Source organism: Neodiprion fabricii, chromosome 4 (assembly GCF_021155785.1).
Source record: "Neodiprion fabricii isolate iyNeoFabr1 chromosome 4, iyNeoFabr1.1, whole genome shotgun sequence".
In the NCBI taxonomy this organism is placed as follows: domain Eukaryota; kingdom Metazoa; phylum Arthropoda; class Insecta; order Hymenoptera; family Diprionidae; genus Neodiprion; species Neodiprion fabricii.
This window is the reverse complement of record NC_060242.1, coordinates 6499733-6520496: the sequence shown is the minus strand read 5'-3', so window position 1 is coordinate 6520496 and position 20764 is coordinate 6499733. Positions and strand designations below refer to the sequence as shown.

At 37.2% G+C, this 20764-nt stretch overlaps 1 protein-coding gene across 3 annotated transcripts in view; it reads right to left on the bottom strand.

The window, feature by feature from the left end:
* Positions 1-1744: 1744 nt before the first annotated feature.
* Positions 1745-20764, bottom strand: part of LOC124181327 — a 121784-nt gene continuing 102764 nt past the window's right edge. For all 3 annotated transcript variants that reach the window (XM_046567796.1, XM_046567795.1, XM_046567798.1), the window contains 5 exons: positions 12416-12493; positions 10775-10956; positions 10391-10589; positions 8949-9055; positions 1745-5999 (listed from right to left, as the gene is read on the bottom strand). In XM_046567796.1, the coding sequence (XP_046423752.1) occupies positions 5874-5999; positions 8949-9055; positions 10391-10589; positions 10775-10956; positions 12416-12493 (692 nt within the window). In that variant the 3' untranslated portion in view covers positions 1745-5873. The remainder of the gene's footprint in view (positions 6000-8948; positions 9056-10390; positions 10590-10774; positions 10957-12415; positions 12494-20764) is intronic.

Genomic DNA, 20764 nt, shown 5'->3' with positions numbered 1-20764 from the left:
TATTCATATTCACGTATCCGCTAATATGATCTAAATTTCTAGGGTCTCATATCCTCGGAACATTTAATCCTATTTCCAGTATTTCAAGGCTCCTTTCTCCGCGGGAGACTCACCAGTCTCAAGGGTGGGCCGTAGTTGGTTTCGACGCTGTCGCATGTATCTCGAATTATCCAAGTCCCCGTATCTAAATCGCAAAAATGGCATAGCAGTCCCATTGTACATGAAATTCTGAACAAAACCACCCCAAGACACTTTCGTTTAATGCAAAAATAAAGAAACGAAACGATTTCTACGAATTTACTCTCGCGCATTTTTACGTATTTCTTTATGCCATTTCTTTATTTTTGCATTAAATGAAAATGCATCGGAGTGGTTTTGTTCAGAATTGCATGTAGAATGGGGCTGTTATGCCCTTTCTGCGTTACAGATACGTGGATTTGGATAATTCGAGATATAATGAAAACCTCGAAAATCGACTAGGGAACCCCCTTAAACTTACTAACCAAAAATAATCGCCCACCTTATGAATCCAGGCTTTTACGCTAGTATGTAGCTGTACTTATGCAACCTCGTTATCAGTGTTTCTTCCCATCTTTTGCTCAACACACAAGCTGACGGGCTTTTGTACACACTTACTCGAATTGAAAGATATTAATATACAGCTTAATCGCCAAAACGAAGAACGGAATACTGCTTCATTTCAGTTTGACTATTTTGAACGTACAAAGCGATGATATGTTGAAATAATAAAATACGCATGTACAAATAATTCAATCACAGACAACAGCTGTTCGTTCCCGAATGAAAAAGTGCTCGCTATAATGAAAAACTAGTCATTACATAATATAAGATCCAGACCGTGCAATGCGTCTTAATAACTGATTAAATGTTTTCACAAAATCGCAACATTGATTGCGAACTGCCAGCTATACCAACCTCTTTATACAATTACAACATTACACAGTAGATTCCTTATACATCTTTCATATCCGCGTTATAGTGGCGATGATCCGATAATGATCGATAATAAATACTCACGTACACAGGCTTTGTTTACACCTATAATCAGACAATATTTTTCACGTTTACATTACACGTCATACTCCGTACGCAAATACATTATTAAATTACCTAATATTATTATAGTATCATTACAGCAACGGATAGAAATCTCTCGCAAGACTTGGCACATGCGCAAAAATATATAAGCAAGACAAAAGGTATACCCATGCATACTTGAAAAAAAAAAAAAAAAAAACTATTGCAGTGGTTACTCAATTTTAGTTTTCTTCCAAAAATTGTCTCGCATCGCAATGTGTAAAGGAATACAAGAATACGTTTTTCTTTCTCTCGCATGATACTCGATTTCAATCAACTAATACATCGCACCTTGGCGACAAAGGTTACGCAGTTAAAAAAGTTTGGCGTTTGTCGGTTCAATAATACATTTCGAATGCCGAGATTCGAATCTACAATCATGCGAAGTGTTCCTTCAGAGTTCTTACGGCCAGCTTGAATTTCGATTAGCATCGTTATATTAGGGTGTAAGTGAACTTTTTTAGGCCAAGGTGGGATACGGCTGGATATAAGAAATTTCAATCGTTATAGTGACATAATTATCAATACAAAGGAGTGTACGAAACCTGTATATTTTTGCGCATGTCAGCTCGCGTCGTGTAAGTACGTCAATTAATTATGTATACATGTATAAAATTCCAAATCTATTTAGCGTTCTGCTCTTTTCTTTTTCCGATCATTATTCTACTTTTACCTTTTTTTATTCCCCTCCATTCCCTACTTTCGTCTTTTACACTTCTTTTTTTTCTTTTTTTTTTTTTTTTTTTTTTTTTTTCGAAAAGGCGAGCACGCTGACTATGTATTCAATTCAAGGACATTGCATCATCAAGTAATATAGATCTCTGTTATATTTTTCTACTTTATAATGTTCATTTCCATATACATATATAATAATGTAACATATGATAACGGTGTGATAATTTATCTAGAGATATAACACGATTTTAATTATAATTTCTTATTATCGTTATTATTATTAGTTTCGACTTCATTTTTTATTTTGATTGGAAAAAAAATTTTGTCAATGCTTCTTACAACGTTGGGTTCTCATTCCCAGGTCGCAAGAATTCTTAATTATAATACAACCCGGTTTCTTGATAAAGGAAAGCTCAACATATGACGTTAAAAACTCAGTTAATTCGTTTCCCCCTCGACGAGAATTAGCCTTTGTAAATTAGATAATCAATTCATCCTCGATATACTGCCAGTTACACATTAGTCACTGTACGTCGTCGTACAGAAAATAATGCCTCAGATTGTTTAAATAATTTTAATCATCCCAATTCAATGTATTCGATTTTATTGATGCTATTTTATCCGAAACGCGACTTTTCTCGATTAACCATTATCAGTGCCGAGGTTAATGAACAATACTAAAACCTCTGGTATATACGGAACTTGAAAAATAACCGGCAGTTTCATTTTAGGTACTTGTTTATCCTTTCGAGATGTTCGGGCGACGATTAATTTGTATCGAATTGTACATGCATAGAGACACTTGGCGGTATATGACGTTATTATTATCATTACAGTTTCCTAATTTTGTAATCCGCTTTTAATGATTTTCCGAATCTACTGTTGGGATGATTATATTATGGTGATATGGTTTTGATATGAACGATTTTGATCATTAAAATCAATATAGGATACACTTGTACTGTTATCGGTTTACTAACGATATCTTTTCCATCGCATTATCATTATCATTATTATTATCATTATTATTATTATTAGATTGAACAGTGACAGAAGCTATACGGACAATCAACACCGAGAAAATGATAGAAGATATTAATATATTTAGTATATTTAGTACCTATTACGCACGGATGCTGAAACCGTTGGAGCCGAAGGAAGTTTCATTGTAAAATGTATAGAAATAGTTTATTTCTCGCCGTTTGTTTTAATTGGTGGTAAAATTTTCACAAATAATCGCTAATAAACAAATGCTGACTGAGTCGTGGTGAAATTGAACGGGGGAGCGAAAAATTCGCGGATGTGATGTAAAATAATTACAAAGACTGTACAAAGCGATTAGTTTTTATCCGTACTCGCGTGTTTCAAATCTCAGCGTATCCGGCGGTAGAACGATAGAGTGTTAATTTGATATTTATCATTATTATTATAGCAAGTATAGACGAGTAACCGTTTGATTAGCTATTTGATGTGTAGTTGGATTAGTTTGATTATATCTACACATATGTATAAATGTAGATCGTACCGATATACATAGTGCAGAGAGCTTACTATAAACGTATATCACTAGACATTGAAAAAAGTGAAAATTGTCCATTTTTTTTTTTTTTTTTTTTGTGAAAACCGAATTAACAAATTTCTCAATATCTCGCTAGCGATATAATATTTTGTATTTTGATTTCGGGCTGTCAGCCATTTATATTTATGTATTATGTTATCTATATATATATATATATATAGGTTATATATACTCATAATATCCTCACAGATTTCACGTGAACAATATCTACGACACGATATTGTTACACCAAAACACATCACGTTTCGCTTTTCGATCTAGTCGTATTTATATATACCGTTTAATAGAGTCGAAAATTTGTTTGATTTTGAGCCAACCGATTCGCTTAGTTATGTTCACTTGCTATATTCTCCCACCGTTTTTTCTGCCTTCCCGAACTCGATTCGGTCATAATTCAAGCTCAGAAGAAAAACTTTCATTCGCTATTAAGCACATGTATAAGTACACTATATATGTGTATGTATCGGGCCATAGTATATGTATACCTATATGCATTCATTTATAATCGTGTAATATACAAGGAACTACAACATTGAATTCAAAGTTAAACATATTGTTACAACGATCACTGGATATCTTTCCGTTTCGTTTGTTTTTCCATTTTTTATGGTTTTTTTTTATTTTTTAATTTTTTTTTGTTCCATTTTTCATCCACTAATTATCTAGTATTTCAAACGTGGCACAATGTTACGAGGATTACAACCCTACGCACCTCAATTACTCGATAAGAATTTATCATATAGCTTTACAAAATCGAACAGCATGATATTCGCGTATTTATTAATATTCACCTAGATATGTTTCATATGAAATATTTATACGCGGATGGTAATCGTCTAGATGTATCATACGCGTGAATTATGTATAAATTTCACGAACTTTCTTTCTGAATTCGTTCACACGCATACGTACCAAGAATGTTTACGAAACTGATGTTAACTTTATCATGGCGATCCCTGACTTTACGAGCTTTGAAATTATTAAAGCCGGCGCAATATTCATTCCGTGAAATTTATCTCGAAAGGAAATTAAATTTTTCCCCCGAGTGGGACAGTTGTACAATGTTATTTGCCAAATAAAAAATTCAGCAATAAATTCCCACTGTTCAAGGAAAGCATGAAGAATAATTCTTGTGTTTCTTTTTAGTACAAATATGTTGAAATATTTCTAACGGTGAACTCGTGATAATAGTTATAACGTATAACACATATATACTGTATTTCAGAATTAACCTTTTTTTTCGTTATATGTCCGTATGCCTATAAATATTTACGCGTATATTTCAACGTATCAGTTAATTATAGAAAACTTTTCATTCGCATATATTTTTCACAATTTTTCGTTCGCCAAAAATTTGAACAAACAAGTTACGAATGTTAGTTCAATCAATTACAAATATCTGTTTATGACTTACGTGCTACAAAATATTTATTTCTTTATCGTAGTTACTTATATATACCGATTTATTCTTATTTTTAATGCTATTATTTTCTTTGTGTTTCAATGTGCAAACGGCTATCTCATTTTGATCTTTGATGGATCGATCCAAACTTCGTTTCGCATAAAAAATATGAGCGAGCATACAATAATCATTCATTAATATCTCGTTAAATATCTCGCAGATAAACTGCAGCATCACTCATCTTTCTCCCTTTTCATATTCACTGTCTATGTATAGTCGAACGTCCATATCGGTAGATTTATTTACACGCATTCTGTATAGAACGGGGTGAAAAATATCTCTTTTCTTTTATCTCTATAAAAATTTTCAAACGTTAAATTTCTGACGTTATCGCAGCATCGTTTCTCCGATTTTTTTCTGCTACTTCAGTTCGATTGCGTGAAAAAAAAAAATTTCAGTTCCTTGACCAATCGGAAGAAATAATAAAATTGAAGAAGTATTGATGACAAGAATGAACGGTAAAGAAAGTGGACGAATTTGGTAATAATCATGCCAAAATAGTTCCAATATCAAAGAGATATCAAAATCCAATATGGCAATGAAAGAAAAATTTCAGAATTTCTTTCAACCACTTTCCTCTAACCGCATGCATGTAAAAATGTTAGATCGATATCTAAGAAACGATTTATCGTCTGTTCGACGATCGTCGCACTAATCGTCAAAGCTGTCGGTCAAGTGTACAATCTCTAAGAATTTTATTGGCTTGGACATCGACAACACGTACACTGTATGTATACATGTAATATTAAGAAGATCGATCATCGTCTACCTAACAGCGTCGATCATCGATATCTTTCGAAGATATATAAGTGATTACGTTTCTGTTCCTTTTTCTCTTTATGTCTCGATTCGTCTTTACTTGTTGGAAAAAGACCGGTACAGCGGTAGCTGTATCGTATACGTCGGTCAAACGGTACGTTCATCGACGTTGAGCCTAGTACGCATACTTAATATCGTTTGTACGGCATTGTCACCCCCTTCACCATCGCCACGAGCATTTTTATTTAACTCTGAAAATTACAGAGTCATGCGTGGAGAACGGTGGAGGGGGTCAGGACGCTATGCTTGATCCACCTCGTGGCAAACTTCCATGTAGTCTGGATCGTGCATTATGGCTTTGATCAGGTCCTTGAGGATCGTGTACCTAGGAAACATCGGGTACATCTTCGAGTCGTTGTATTCGGTCTGCAACAAACATTCGATACGCATTTAGGCGTTTTTAAATTAACAAAGTACATCGACGGGTTCATCATCGCGAGCATAATTACAAGGATCGAGTTATTAAACTTATTGTTAGGCTCTAGTTCCCAACAAATTTTAATAAAACTACCACAAGTTAGTCTGTCTACAGGGAGGACACTTGTTTTTTTCGAAAACCAGTTCTCGACGACTGTATTTTAAAAATTTTTGGATGAAAATTTTATACAATATTCTTCAAATATTGTTCTTTTACATGCTTAAAGATTGAATAAAAGAAATGAAGAGAAAATGTTATGTTTTTTTTTTTTTTTTGCCCTTCAAAACCCATTCAACCCCTTAAGGTCCTCCTTCGTTCCGGTTCGTCGTCTTCATCTTCCCTGCGTTTTCTTCATTTGCCTCCTAGGGCTGGATTTTCACGGGCAAAAAAATGCTGTCGAGTTTTTTTTTACCAACAGCCATGTTTTCGGCATTCCTATCGGCTAAGAAATAGGCAGCAAAATACTGCGGCAGGATTTTGCTACCCGTGAAAATCCAGACTACCTATGAGCCACTTCTGCGAACATACATCGTCCATAAATTGTAATGGAGCCGTGAGAGCCGGAACGACTCGCAAAGCAGGAGTCATTCCGTACTAAACTACCAAACACGTGTGGGTAACAAGGGGGGACTTTGCAAGGCCAAATAGTATAATTCGACGATGCTACCTCCAGCCAGGCGAGCGTGTAATAATACGTAACACGCGTCACCTTAAGCGAGTAAGCTTTTGGCGTCCAACCGCCGAAGACGTTGGGTTTTCAAAGCAGGTAAGTGGATGAAGTGCCTCGTAAATGTATATGCCTACGGAGTGGGTGTAAGTGCTCTAGCTGTTATATAACACACCGCGACCTACACCCGAAACCGGTGAAAACTACGGTCGTACTCCTGGCAAAGGGCGATTAATTTTATGACGAACACTTTCATCTCATCCCCGTTTTTAGAATTCATGAAAACGGCGCGTGTCGTGAATGTAGCGGGGAAAAATTCTTGTTCAACCATCGTAACGCGCAGGTCTTATCTTTCTAAAAGGGTGATGGCAACGATCTTGCATCTGCAGGTGCAGTCTTGAGATCTGAACCCCTGGAATTGCACAAATTTCAAATACCTGAAATTCGTAGAATGAAAATCCCTAGCGTCGCGTCGATTTCAAAAATCTGAAACTCACCGAAAATCTTTCTAAACCGATAATAGTAACAATCTCACATCCGCAGGTGCAGTCTTTATATCCTAACCCTCCCCCTGCCAAGTGCATAATTTTCAAACACCTGATATTCGTAGAATGAAAATCCCTAGCATCGCGCCAATTTCGAAAATCTGAGACTCACCGAGAATCTGGAAATTGAACAACTATGAACACTTTGACGATGAACATTCAAATTTCATATTCACTGTACCAGTTGGTACTGCTGATCGAGGAGTTCAAACCTATCCAATGCATCTGGTGCATTTCTGACGACGTTCAGACTTTTTGGGACAAAATGCAAGCAGGGATATTTGGATTTGCGCACGGACGAAGAGACTGGTGAATATTACGAACGCGGAACGGTAGAGTATTAGCGAAACCATCTCGAGCAATTTCGGATTATTAATATCCCTGGCGGATTATACCTGTGTACTGAAAAGACGACGCGACGCGGGATAAGGTAAGTCGTTAGCTGCACGAGCCGAGCGGTAAAAAGAGGCGGCAAATAAGTAGAGGAAGGAGAGGAAAAAGAAGAAAATAACCAAAAGCAGACTTGTATTTTATTCGGGCGAATATTAACGCGTTAAAGCTTCGTATTTCTGGCGAATGGGTGTGAGCACGTTATCAAATAACTTAGAGTACCTGAGAGCCTTGTGTAATAATAAAAAGTGATGTATACGATTTAGCCAGGGTTGAATTAAAGTAGTTGTCATTTACGTTGTGGGCAGATCATTGTTACGCAAAAAGAAAAACGTCTGGACGCTTGAGGGAAGCTTTCGATGTATATAAATATATTACTATACTGTACTCACGCGGTCTATTTATTGAGTAAATAACGTTATAACGGTGTTTCAAAAACCCCGCGGAGAAAATCATCACCAGAAATATAAAAACGGGGTGTTTCAGGTCCGTTCGGTTAAGCTCTTCGATTGCATCGTAAAATTTTTTATGTGGTCGTATTGATCGAGGTAGGCTTAAGCGATTTCATCACATTGCGCTTATCGCGTTGTCTCGAGGAAAGGAAAACGAAAAATCTAAAATAAGAATGAATTCATGGGTTCGGTGCTTGAAAATCGTAGGGGAAATTGGCTTGAATAAAAATGATCATGTATGTTGATTCTCAATCGTTAAACTTTACAGCGAAGTGAGTTTTTTGACTGGGTACCACATATTCTGTTGTAAGTCATAACAGAACAGAAAATGACATAATAATTCCGTTAGAATCATTCTCTCGATTTTTACATTTTAGAGAGTTCGTTTTGCGAAAATACCCGATAAATTGTCTCGCCAGTGTGCAGTTTCACCTTGGCAATGAAGGGACGAAATAAAACCCGTACGACGCGAAACAAAACCACTGTCGGAAGCAGTTGAACTGAACGTCCATTGACAATTAGTGGAGAGGAACAAAATGAATACACCTTGACAAGTTGCACTGTGGCTAAAACACTTGTAAACTAAAAAAGTTTGCGTTCGTGGCCCAAGTGAACTGGAACCGAAGGTGGCGAGTATAATCGTGCACCGTGAAACACGAATGACAGTACGAACGAATGATAAAATCTTGAGAGATGGACATATTTTATGTAAGGATTGTGAAGTTTGTGATGTGAGCAGGATTAGAACTGGCCTGGGTTTGAGAATAACTCAAGTTTAGATCGGGGAACGATAATGTACGAGAATAAAGGAAACTTGCATATTCTTAATAAATCCGTTATTACCTTGAGAACTCGTATAAGGTTCCTCAATCCACTGTATTTCTTCAGTAATCTATAAAGGTCGTTGGTCATCTGAGTATTTTCGGCTTCTATCTGGGCCGTAGTCATATCTGTAACATATAAGGCTAATTGAATATCGGCTCGAGGATAAAAACTACTTATAGAAAATGTATGGGCACACTGTATCAGGGCGTGGATCTTCATCTGAAGTGTTTAAGTCTGAAAAAATAGGAAGGTCAACCCGTTACTGCTTTGTCGGTTAAACTTCAGCAAGGTTCAAGAACCGTCAGCGTAATTTTGTGTAAGATAACGATTGCGCAAAGTTGACGGTTACTGCGAGCAGTGATTGCAAAGCGAGTCATGAGACGGAAAACTTTTATCGCATTTTCACATTTGTTGGTCCAAAACTGTTCAGGATTTCTTTTTTGCATTTCTAGGGGTCCAATAAGCATGCAGGTGGTAATTCACGTCCATTTAAAGAGGTGAAATTTTTAGATTCAGAAATTGTAGAAGAGCGAGGCTAACCAATCGAATTTTGACAATCAGATATATGCGTATATTGAATAAAGTTAAAAACTATTCTTTGATGGACTATGTCAACGTGATGTTGCAAGGGGAATCGATTGTTTACAGTCCAAATACACTGTAAAAAACGTATCAAAAGTTTAAGCCGTAATGAGAAAGATTAATTCTTGTCATTTCTCTGCCACTGCAGATTACATCGTTGTTTTTCTGTTGCAGGTTCTACGCTCGATTCGATGCGTTTTCTAGGTTCCTGAAGTTTCAAATACTCAATACAACGTCCTAAAAATCAATTCCATGACGAAACATTTTCATTAGACAAAAAAAAAAAAAAAATTTTGGTAAAAATGCAAATGCAAAAAATGAAGGATGTAAGACTCGGGAAAGTCGGCATTTTTCATAAATTATCAACGGAATACACCCCAGTTACTCATTTCTGATGAACCTTTGCTCTCAAGTTCACACTTTAATTGTTCATTGTTGTTTTTTTTCTATAAAGACGGATTTTACTTCAAACCGCTTACCTTGGATTATAGTCACGGTTACAAATATCGATAAAAACTCAGCAAAAAAATATAAAACTGCCAGTGGCCATGTTGTTTTGACAGGACGACCAACATTTTTTAGGTTAGATACATCGCGGTGATCTGTCATCTGAACTTACGACGGTTGGTCAACCTGACGAAACAACTGCTCTTGCTCTAGAGTTTTAGCGCATGCGCGTTAGATCATCGGAGCGTTATCTGCTCGCTCTGTACATTCATCAAATTTTTGTTGACCATTCCTTTTTAACCGGAATAGAGTTTGTCAATCTCTTAACAGGAAGAATAAGCGAAATAAAGGTGTATCATCTTCGATAAGAATTCTTCGAATCTATACTATAATGATCGTAAAAATTGTCTACTAATTTCTGTTGTGCTCACTTTCAAGTCGCTCAATCCGCTCTCTCTTGCTTTCCGCCTCCTCGGCAAGTCTCGCCGACGTCTTAACTCCTTCGCCACTCTTGTGGGTTTTCTCCATAATCGCGCAGGCACGGAGAACGAAAGCTGGTACGGTTTCCTGTTTCTCCTGCCTAGGAATATCCACCAGAGTCCAGTACTGCGTCTCGAGCCTAATTACATCCTGAAACGTGTAAATACGGTCAAGTCGTAAATTCAACTTATCAGCCACCAAGTTCACCCCGATCGATAACCATCATTGCTTTTCAAGGACGTGAAATTCAGCCGTCGAAAATTCTGTCATCGAGTCGTAGTTCGACATTCTCTATTCTTATTGTTAACCATGATAGAATTCAGGCGGAACCTCACCTTGACCATGGACTTGAGGAGCTTGTAGCGCTGGAAGATGTTCCGGACTTGTTTGCTGTCGGTGTATTTGCACATGAGTCCCACCAGGGCCCTTTTCGCGGTGTCGTAACTTCCGTCGAGTCGTATTCTCACGGTACGCAGCCTCTCGTTCGTTTCAATGACTTCCTCCTTGCTCTGACCGCCTTAATTTTATGATCATCAATTTATATCTCATTATAAAAATTGTACACAAGATAACGATGCGGCTGCAGAAAAAAAATTCACAAGGGAAATCAGGAATAATACCAAGGATACGTCGAACAGATGAAGATGCGAAAGCGATAAAGCAGGGGGAAAATTCCATTATATACCATAACGAATGGCAGCGGAGAGGCGGAAAGGTGGTGAAGGATTCTTGAAGGTCTCTAGCTCGTGTGCTTCGCCATATTTTACTCAATTTTATTTATTCGTTCTTGTTTCGTTGCAACGCGCCAGGGTTATGTCAAGTTAAACGGAATTTAATTCAGGCTTTATTGAACCCATAAATCGTAGCGCTCAAGCCATTCTCGTTCTTTACTAGATAACTGCGATAACAGTTTTTTCTTCCAAGCCTTCGCCGTACGCTGGCATCCACGATCAGCAACTAACGAAAAAATGAAAAAAGGAAGCCGCAGGCACGAACAAAAGACGTTAGAGTATCGTATAAAATTTTCCTACTATAAAACTTGACCAAAAATAACGAATCTTTCGTTACAGCAAAAGTCTATGTTACAATTATTTTTTACGACTTGACGGGAATTTCGAAATCAGCCAAGAAAATTTCTAGTATCGATACAAACTTTATGCGTCTTCCGATAATTACTGTGTGTTGAATCGATTTCGTCTTTGATTCTCTTTTTGAGTCTGTGCTGAGATTCTACAAGAATTTACGTGCATGTATTGTGGTATAAAAAATTCTGCATCGATTTTTCTGAAATCCACCACCACTAGCAATCACCTTCTTTATACTCTAGATTTATATGTATAAAGTAAGTAACTTCTTGAAATCAGAGACGAGAAACGGATCCACCTATTTACGGATATATTTTGTTTATCCGCGCTTATTTATGCAGCACGCAACGCTGAACAGTTGCGCCATAAATATCGTATCAACCCGACGAAAATTCATAGTATTGATTATTTACCGTACCCCGCAGCACGACGTATTGGATCCAAAAATAATCAAATCCGATCAGAAACATTCGTGTAAAATTTTCGTCATAGATTAAAAATGATTCGCCTGGTCTGGGGAATTGAAAACAGTTGCTAACAAAATATACCTACGTATATATATACATAATTTCGGAGCTCTCGCAAGATTAGAATAAATTTTTCAATTCTACGGAAATATTTCTACTGATGTATGCAATATATTAATTATCTTTCCTCGGTATAAACAACATTTACAGTTTTGATTGAAAACATTGTCGAACTGAATGAAATTTTTCTCAAGGATGCAGGAATTTAGGAACAGTGAAACTTGGGGAAATCATAAAATTGTAATCGAAACATGTACAAGATGGAAAATGTTTAGAAAGTTAAAAAAAAAAAAAAATATATTAGAAAAGACGTACACGCAGTGCAGGTTTGAAGTAATTAAACAGAGTGAAAAATAATCCTTACTGGACGTGCCCTCGTCCTTGACATCCTGGACGATCCTTCTGACGCTCTGTGTAAATTTCCCGACCAAGTTCGTGCTGGCTGAAACAGATAAACGATGATTCGCTTGGTTAATGCGATTATTAGCAAACTCCACGCGTAACGTTGAAATTAGACTGGAAAGATGAGAGGAAAGAAAAAAACAAAAAAAAATAGTTAATTCTTAGAGCACTCTCCGCGCCGGGTTGAAATCCGGCGAAAGCTCGTTGAATTTGCATTTTTCGCGGCTTAAAAGTGAAATTCTCTGTCAGCGATTTCGGCGTATCATATCAGGTGGATGTAATGTTTGGGCTTGTTAAAGTCACGCGGAGTGCATTTATATACACCTCGTTATAAAATTTGCCGAAAATCCTGGACAAGGGGACATTGTAAAAGCTAAACCCGACCCTCAGGTATATAATATTCGATCCGAAATCGATCATTTTTCAAGCTCGATTCTTTTATTCCTCACAATCGTTTTTTTGCAATACAAAATCAATTTGTGTGATTATGATATCAGTTATCAACATTGTCTTACTCACTGATTACATATTTGATATAATAAGTGACAGATAAATGAATATTTTCACTCGAAATTGAAAAATATTTTTGAACCAAGCTGTAAATTATTGAAAAAATTTTCCGTTATTATCCGCACTGCTAACGCGAAGAGGTAACAGATTCTGCGGTTCACTTGAACAAGGGTGACGAGACTGCAAGACCGTAATTGCAACGATATTGCTGACCGCATTAATGCGTCCAATTTCCAATGATGAGATCAAGCGGGGCTCGTTTCACTGATTAATTACAAATATGTTGTGTAGAGGGTAACGCAGAGATGCATAATCGATTTTCAACGAGGCTGATTACCTGGACATCGATACTTTTTGCTATGTTTATTACAAGCATGTATCTTATTAATATCTTATTAAGCTACAATAATTATTCCGATGGTTAGAGAAAACGGAGTATTAAAATTATTAACGTTAAGAGCCTGGATACCTATTTTTCATTTCATATCACTTTAAAAAAGATGAAAAAAATTTGTAGACTCGTTTGATTTCACTTCACGACGACTCGTTTTGGCTGAAAAATTTGCTGAAACAATAGTCGATTCGAAAGTGATATTTGTTCATTGAATCAAATATTAGTGGAATCTTGAAAAATTGAATATTCAACGCTACCAACGTAACGAAGGAAACACTGTCTCCCCGCGATTGTAGATAAAGGTTTTTAGAATAAAGTTAACAATCATGAAGTGAAATCGATCGATGAACTAGACTCTTTTAACATTTTAAAACATTTTGAAAGAAACATTGGCAAAAAAGTATTGATTCTTGACCGATAATTATGAAACAAGAAATATTTTATATTTAAATAACAAGACAAGACGTGACACAATTTAAATTCAGCGTATCGAGTAGTAAACTCATTATTCTTACATTATTATCGTTACGAATTAATATTGCCATTCATAATTTTCGAGTTTTACATAATATTTTTTATTTCTTTACTTTATTACGTTATTTCTTATATTTATAAAGCTGAATAAAAGATTCGGATGATTATAAAAGTTACTGAAATTGTTACACATTGACCAGTTTTAAACGCGAAAAATAATACAAACCAAATATGGTGCCTGTTGGCTATAATCCGAGCTGCGATAACGATGGCCAAAACACTCGAATAAAATGACGTATTTTTCTTAAAGCTGGAGGTTAAGAGGCACGTGGAAACTAGCCCAACTTTACCAAAGTTATAAGACAGCTGGTCCGCAGCTCAATCTGCAGGCAGTGTGCCAAAAGCAAGCCAACACAGTGTCGACGACGTCGTAGTTGAAAAATTATGTAAAATTAACTTTAGTAATAAATTGGTTTTCAATGCCATGCGTATCGTTTCTTAACAACAATTTCTCTCGACATTTATATCCAGAGTGATGAATCATTCGACGTTCAGCGCAAAGTCTCTTCTGGAATGTGTACGTAACAACAGATTCGCGGAGAAAATTTCACCGTAGAAAGTAATTATTTGCAAATACCGCATTATTCGAAGATTTATCGTGCGAAGTGAGGAAGGTGTCCGCGTTGAATTTATTGGCAAATGATAAAAGGGGAGGGAAATGAATAACGGAAATAACAATTTATCCGGACAGCGTATATCTTGAAAGAATTAATCTTTCGTCGACGAGAGAGAAAGAGAGTCGTAGACGGAGGACAAGGTACATGGAAAAAATGTAGTGAAAAGCTCGCGGCATAAAACCGTGGGGTGAAAAATTCGATTTGTACGAAATGGTGCGGTAATACAAAGTCCCCTGCAGTCCGTCAGGACCGCGTTTCTCTCCGATTCCGCACAGTTTGACAGCAAATTGGCTGCAATGATTGTCACTCTTGCCAACCTGGCGGAACCGCCGTCGTGAAAGACTTCCGACATGTTACAAGTTCGTGACTTTACAGAGACACCGGCCAGGGAATCCTATCGCAGAAACGTTTAACGGGCTTACTTCTCAGGAGGAAAGTAAATGCGGGTACGCTCTGTACTTTACCTGTATTAACGTATAAACTCGTGAACACGGATCGTTGACTTTCACCGAGGCATTAAAACATACCCCGCAAGATCTTCCTCAGAGGGATTTCATAATGTTTTCGGGCCAGGGTCTGAAGAAACACTTCATGCTTCGTCTGTGACGCTGATCCATTAGGGGAATGAATACATGGGACTTACACGAGTGTCCAATGGTAATATTATGCAGATGGGAAAATTGCTGAATCAAGGTTTGTAAACTTCAAGTTGGGTTGGGTTGTTTGACTTGAATTTTATTATGGGAAAAAAATCTCTCGACGGTATCAATTAATACAAAAAGTATTGGGAACCATAAATGTAAATGAAGAAAGTTGGGCTGCTCGTCATTTTGAGAAGGTTACGTAAAACTGTTTCATTTATTAATTCCATAATGGGATTGCTCGTTCAATTTTCATGGAACAGGGCTCATTTCGTACATGAATTATAGATACCCTATAAATCGGTGGATTGAGATTAATTATTCTGTAAGATCTCTGGAATGACGTTGTATAGTTATTGTTGGTAAAATTAAGCTTTGTTATAAAAATAAAACTGACGTTATGAGAAATTTACTACTGGCGATCTTTGGTAAAACAATTCACGAATAAAATCAGTTCAAACCCATTGACATTGGTTAAATAATGTGATTTTGGTAGTAAAAAAATCAAACCCGACATTCTATACTATAATTTATGGATCGTAATATTTTTTTTTTACATCGATAAGAGGATCTTCAGGTAAAATTCATGTCCGTTTACTTTTCAAAATTTGATTTCATCATCTTTTCATTTCATTGCGAGCGATTTATTCACTAAACTGTACGATCGGTAGTAAATCGTGAACAACGAATGATCAACTGCGGTAGCAAAAAAAAAAAATTAAATAAAAAACGAATCTAGTGAATCTTAAGCGTTAAGGTGAGAAAAGAATGTTGACGAATCTGAATCCTTCGGAACACAAGAGCTGTGAAAAATTCAGCAACCCTCTATAATTAGGTAACAGGGCGAAAAAGTAATTTATAACGAATTTAAACTTCGTATAATAAAAGTAGTAACCTAAACCTAACCATGGCTTACATCGTTCACCGGTGCAGAAAAGCACTCGACGCTTTTCATATGATGCGTTTTCATCGAAATTCCGGGAAGGGTGGAAGCGAACCAAACTCGACAGGGGTGAATTTTTCCGAAAGCTCGTTAACCGCCGGGGCAGTAACGATGACCGTTACGTTACAGTATCCGTGGTTATAGTTTGCTCGTTATCGCCAGCGCTCTGTGCAGTTTATCGTTTCGGTAACCGATCACTCACGAACCTGAAAGGCGTGCGAGGCACCCCCAAAGTATCGGGAAAAGTACTTTGGTATGTTGGGGTGGATGGAAAATGATGAGCAACGCGAGCGTTGGAATCGTGAAGGCTCGATACCCATGTCGGGATTTTTCAAAAATAGACTATTTTTGTAAATTTCATTTTGGTAATATACGTGCATTCCAGTGTATGCGGAGAAAATTTCACGCCGATCCGACAAATATTCCCCAAGTTACGCGCACATTTGTAGATACTCTGTAGCGTTTGACGGTGCTTGTGAAACATTGAACGCGTTTTTCTCAAAACTGTGTTTTCAAAGTCGGCGGGCAAGATTTCTCGAAAACGATTGAAACGATCATTCTCAAATTTTGTACCCAAGCTTTATGAACATATTTTTCAGTCCTTGATCGAAGGATTCTTTCGCACTGATAAATATTATCCATTTTATAATCAAGTTGAGACGAAAATTTTTATGGAGAATGGAAGTTTTTTTTTTCTTTTTGTGAAGCAGCTGTTTTGTTAAAAATTAACGTTTTGCTTGTTCCTTCGATTAAACACCAGATATTGCGTTATATTAACTAAATCTTTTTTCTTATTTCATTTCCGATTGCTCCCGGAGTTCGGCTATATCAGCTTTAAGAATCGTTATTTTTACAAATAAAAAATATCAGAATCAAGTTCAACGTTACCCCAATATGTATATAAATTTTTGCATCGATAAATTGTAATGTCTCTACGTGAAAATTTTTTGAAAAATCGCTTTTTTCGGCCTCCTGACTAATTATGTATACTCCAGTTTTCGAAATGATCACTATTATAAAAAATTCGTGCTTGCTGTCGGCTGTTGAAGCATGAAAAACGATTATTCTACGTGAATGATTCACGAACAGTATAAAGTCAGAAAGTAGCTAAATTTTTCAACCGAATTGGTTCGTCGTCGTAAGGTATGAGATTTTTCACCGTTAGTCCAATTTCATTTCCCAAAATACTGTTCTTTCGGGAAACCGTGCAATTTTCGCTTGAGTGTAGTAACGTACCAAAAAAAAAAAAAAACAAATTAACAAAGCAAACATAATTTATTTGATTAACTTAAAGAAAAATTGTAAAAAATTACACAACCAATCAAAAAATGAAGATCAAGAAAATCCCTGCACTTGAGTAGAAATGTCATGTTTTACGAAGAGATCAGTGACTCGTGAAATCGAATTAGAGAAACAGCGTAGATACTCCGAAATTATCGTAACGACTAACGGGATTTTTGCTGAGAATCGAAAGAATGATTTTTTAATGGTGAAATAGCGAATACAAATTGTGGATCTTTGAAAATCTCCGGAACTTGAAGTACCTGTTGAAGAAAAAAAATAAATAAAAAATGTATACTTGCATCCTACAGTGATGAGTGTTCCCTTGAGCAAGCTCGCGACGTGAAATTAGAAAAATTTCGTCCCGCGTTTTAAGGTAGGTATAACAATATACCTGCACCTAAGCTACTTTCCCGATAAATTCCGGCCGTCTCTCCGTGACCTGAAACGATTCGGCGCAGCTTTTGCCACCGGAAATCAATTAACGAAGAGAGATTACAAGCCGGATAATTCCGAGTCGGAAAGGGAGGGCGTATCCTACCCAACCTTCGACGATGTCGCAATCGTAACCGTTTCAAAGTATTATAGAAGGGTGTATAAAATGGACGTGTAATTGGCGAGGGTCGGTGGCTTCCATTCGCGTGACGTAGGTTTCTACACTAGGGCGAAATGCCTGCGCCTGGAGAAAGGCCGACCTGACACGTGGAACCACTTTGGAAAGTCTCGCAAACACGCTTATGCGGAAAGGGAGGGTTTCACCATCCTCGTATCCGTCTTATCGCGAAAAAGAAAACAACAATTTGCCGGACCGGCAAGTTTCGGTTTCAATATGCGAGTCAGTGCTGAAATTCCCGGTTGCAGGGGATAAATTTTCTTCAAACAGATTTTCCAATTATACAGAAAAATTTGCTCAGTTGTCCGATTTTCGCGAACTCGTTAGTCGGATGTGAAAAATTTTTACCGCCAAAGCAAGTTTTAATTTATTCACTTGTTTTGTTGTTTCCGTGCGCGTCGAGTGTGAATTTTTTACTTTTTACTTGAATGTTTACATCGAGTCGTGAGAAATTGATTTCAAGACATCCGATAATTCGGAAGTTTTGCTGCTTCTCTAATACTTATCAGATTTTTAGCAAAATAATAGCGGGAAGATTTGAAAAAATATATTTAATATTTTTTTTCCAGTCCTCCGCTCGTTTATGATCGATCGACACAAAGTATTTTCACTTGTAGAAGCGATCGTTTCTAAAACGCAAATTATTCCTTACATACCTAATCAATCGAGTGAACGAGCGTCAAAACGAGTGACTTAATTAGGATGAATTAATGGACAACAGGGAGATCGTTTGGAGTAATAAAAGAATTGCGAGAGAGCAAAACGATGGTGAATAAAAATATAAAAGAATTGTCCGACACCGTTGAGCGAACTGGAGTTTCCTTTTCTCGGCTGTAAATTTTCGAGCTTTATTGTAAAGTCGATAAAGTTCCTCCGTGCGAACGTGGAAAAAAAAAGAATACGTGCCGTGCATGCAAATGTATAGGTGTAATACAGTTGTACCGAGCAGTAGATTGTTCGATTCTTCCTTTCTGTAGGACAAGGGAACCGAAGAAACCCATAAACCTGTAATCTATATTCTACCTGTGACGCAGGTATAAAGCTCAGCTTTACGGAGAACAGGATGCGACAGACGCCTGATAAATTTAAGAGAATTACACCGGCGTACTTTACGCAGCTTTGTCGTTTCCATTCAACGTGCAGGAAAGTTCAAAGCTCGCTTTGTTTCGTTTGTTAATCATAGTTACCGTCAGTGCAACAACATACGAATATACGACCACGACATAGATATTACATTTATGTCGAGGATTTTCAAGTCCTCTGTATCCGTGTAATCTGGCACGCGTGGAGCTTTTATTAACCAAAGATTAGCCGTTCCGTTTTGTCAGAAATCCTGGAAAATCTCTGCCCGTGATACTTTGACATTGAACGGCTTACGCAACATTATACATGGAAACGTCCTAATGAACGTTTGTTAACACGGTTCAACAGCTCGGCTTATAAATGGAGTTTGTTGAAAAAGAGAAAAAAAAAAAGAAAAAGAAAAAGAAACAACCCCTCGTTTTCCAATGTAGCCAATTTACCCCACGGAAAATCCAATTCTTCGCTTACCAGGTTGTGATATAGCGGGCGTGATATATTCAGGGAATGTTTACCGAGGCCAAAATTCGCCCATCGTAATCGAGATTAAGTACGAATAGTGTCCGATGTACGTTTCCAACGAAAAAGATCTCGCCGCAAGAAAGAAAAAAAAAAATACACGTCAAGAAACACGCAACGTGAAAAGAGTAAAAAGTGATGGAAAAATCGTTGAAAAATTGTGACTCAAGTAAATTATTAATTTTAATTATTAATAAATTTCTTTCCCGGCTGTAATAATACCGGAAAATAAGTGATACATGAGATATTCTCCAGTCCATTGCGGGTAGAAAAATTTGATAAATCAGAATTTCATTTGATAATTAAGGCATAGGACACAACTTGTGTCTATACAGTTATTAGTTTCGTCATTTTCGAAGAAATTCTGATTTATCAAATTTTTCTACACGTAGAACCCGGTTTAACACGTAAATAGATATCTTTTATTAATATCGTTTTCGTTTCTCATCCGGTTTTCTGAATAAAGTACGATATTTGCCAGCCAGAGTATGTAGTTTCTATCTACCATATTTTAGTTTTTCAAGTCTATATTGCACGTACGTATATTGTAATTTCTAATCCATATTTATCCGGGCCCCAGACGTAACATTCCACACGATGTAGGCTGCGCGTAGCACGGATACGTTCGGGCCTGCAGTGCGGTACCTACTCAGTGTCAAAGCGCAAAGAGTTTCCCTTTGAACCAAATGCAAAAGGACTTGCAAGCTCGACGTATGAATTCTGCAAGCTCGCTGCTAAAATATCCGATACACAACCCATGCAGCTTGCTGCAGTCAGCTTTTGCATGGGTCAGTGGAGGCAGTTGGTCCCTGACCACAACCGGGTGCGATCCAGCCATGCAAGCCGGTCGGCATATTGACCCTAGCTTTGTGGTCCTCGAACAGTTTAGTCGATCGGCTGTGTCGTCCCGCCTATAGATGATAGCAGGTGACACTTCATACTATTTCATAGGTGTAAAGCATGGAGGTACTTTCAACGTTTTCGTTCCATCCTGCAGCGAAAAGCCATCGCTAGTCGAAATGTCGATTATCCCGTACGATTCGCGTTTACGGTCGAAAACCTTCGCTGACGATTAACGGTAATCGGCATTGAATTTACGACCATGCCATTAGGGAAACCACCTTTACCGTGGAGATCTTCACGGTGATCGGCGATGATTAACGATAACGTTCGATAATC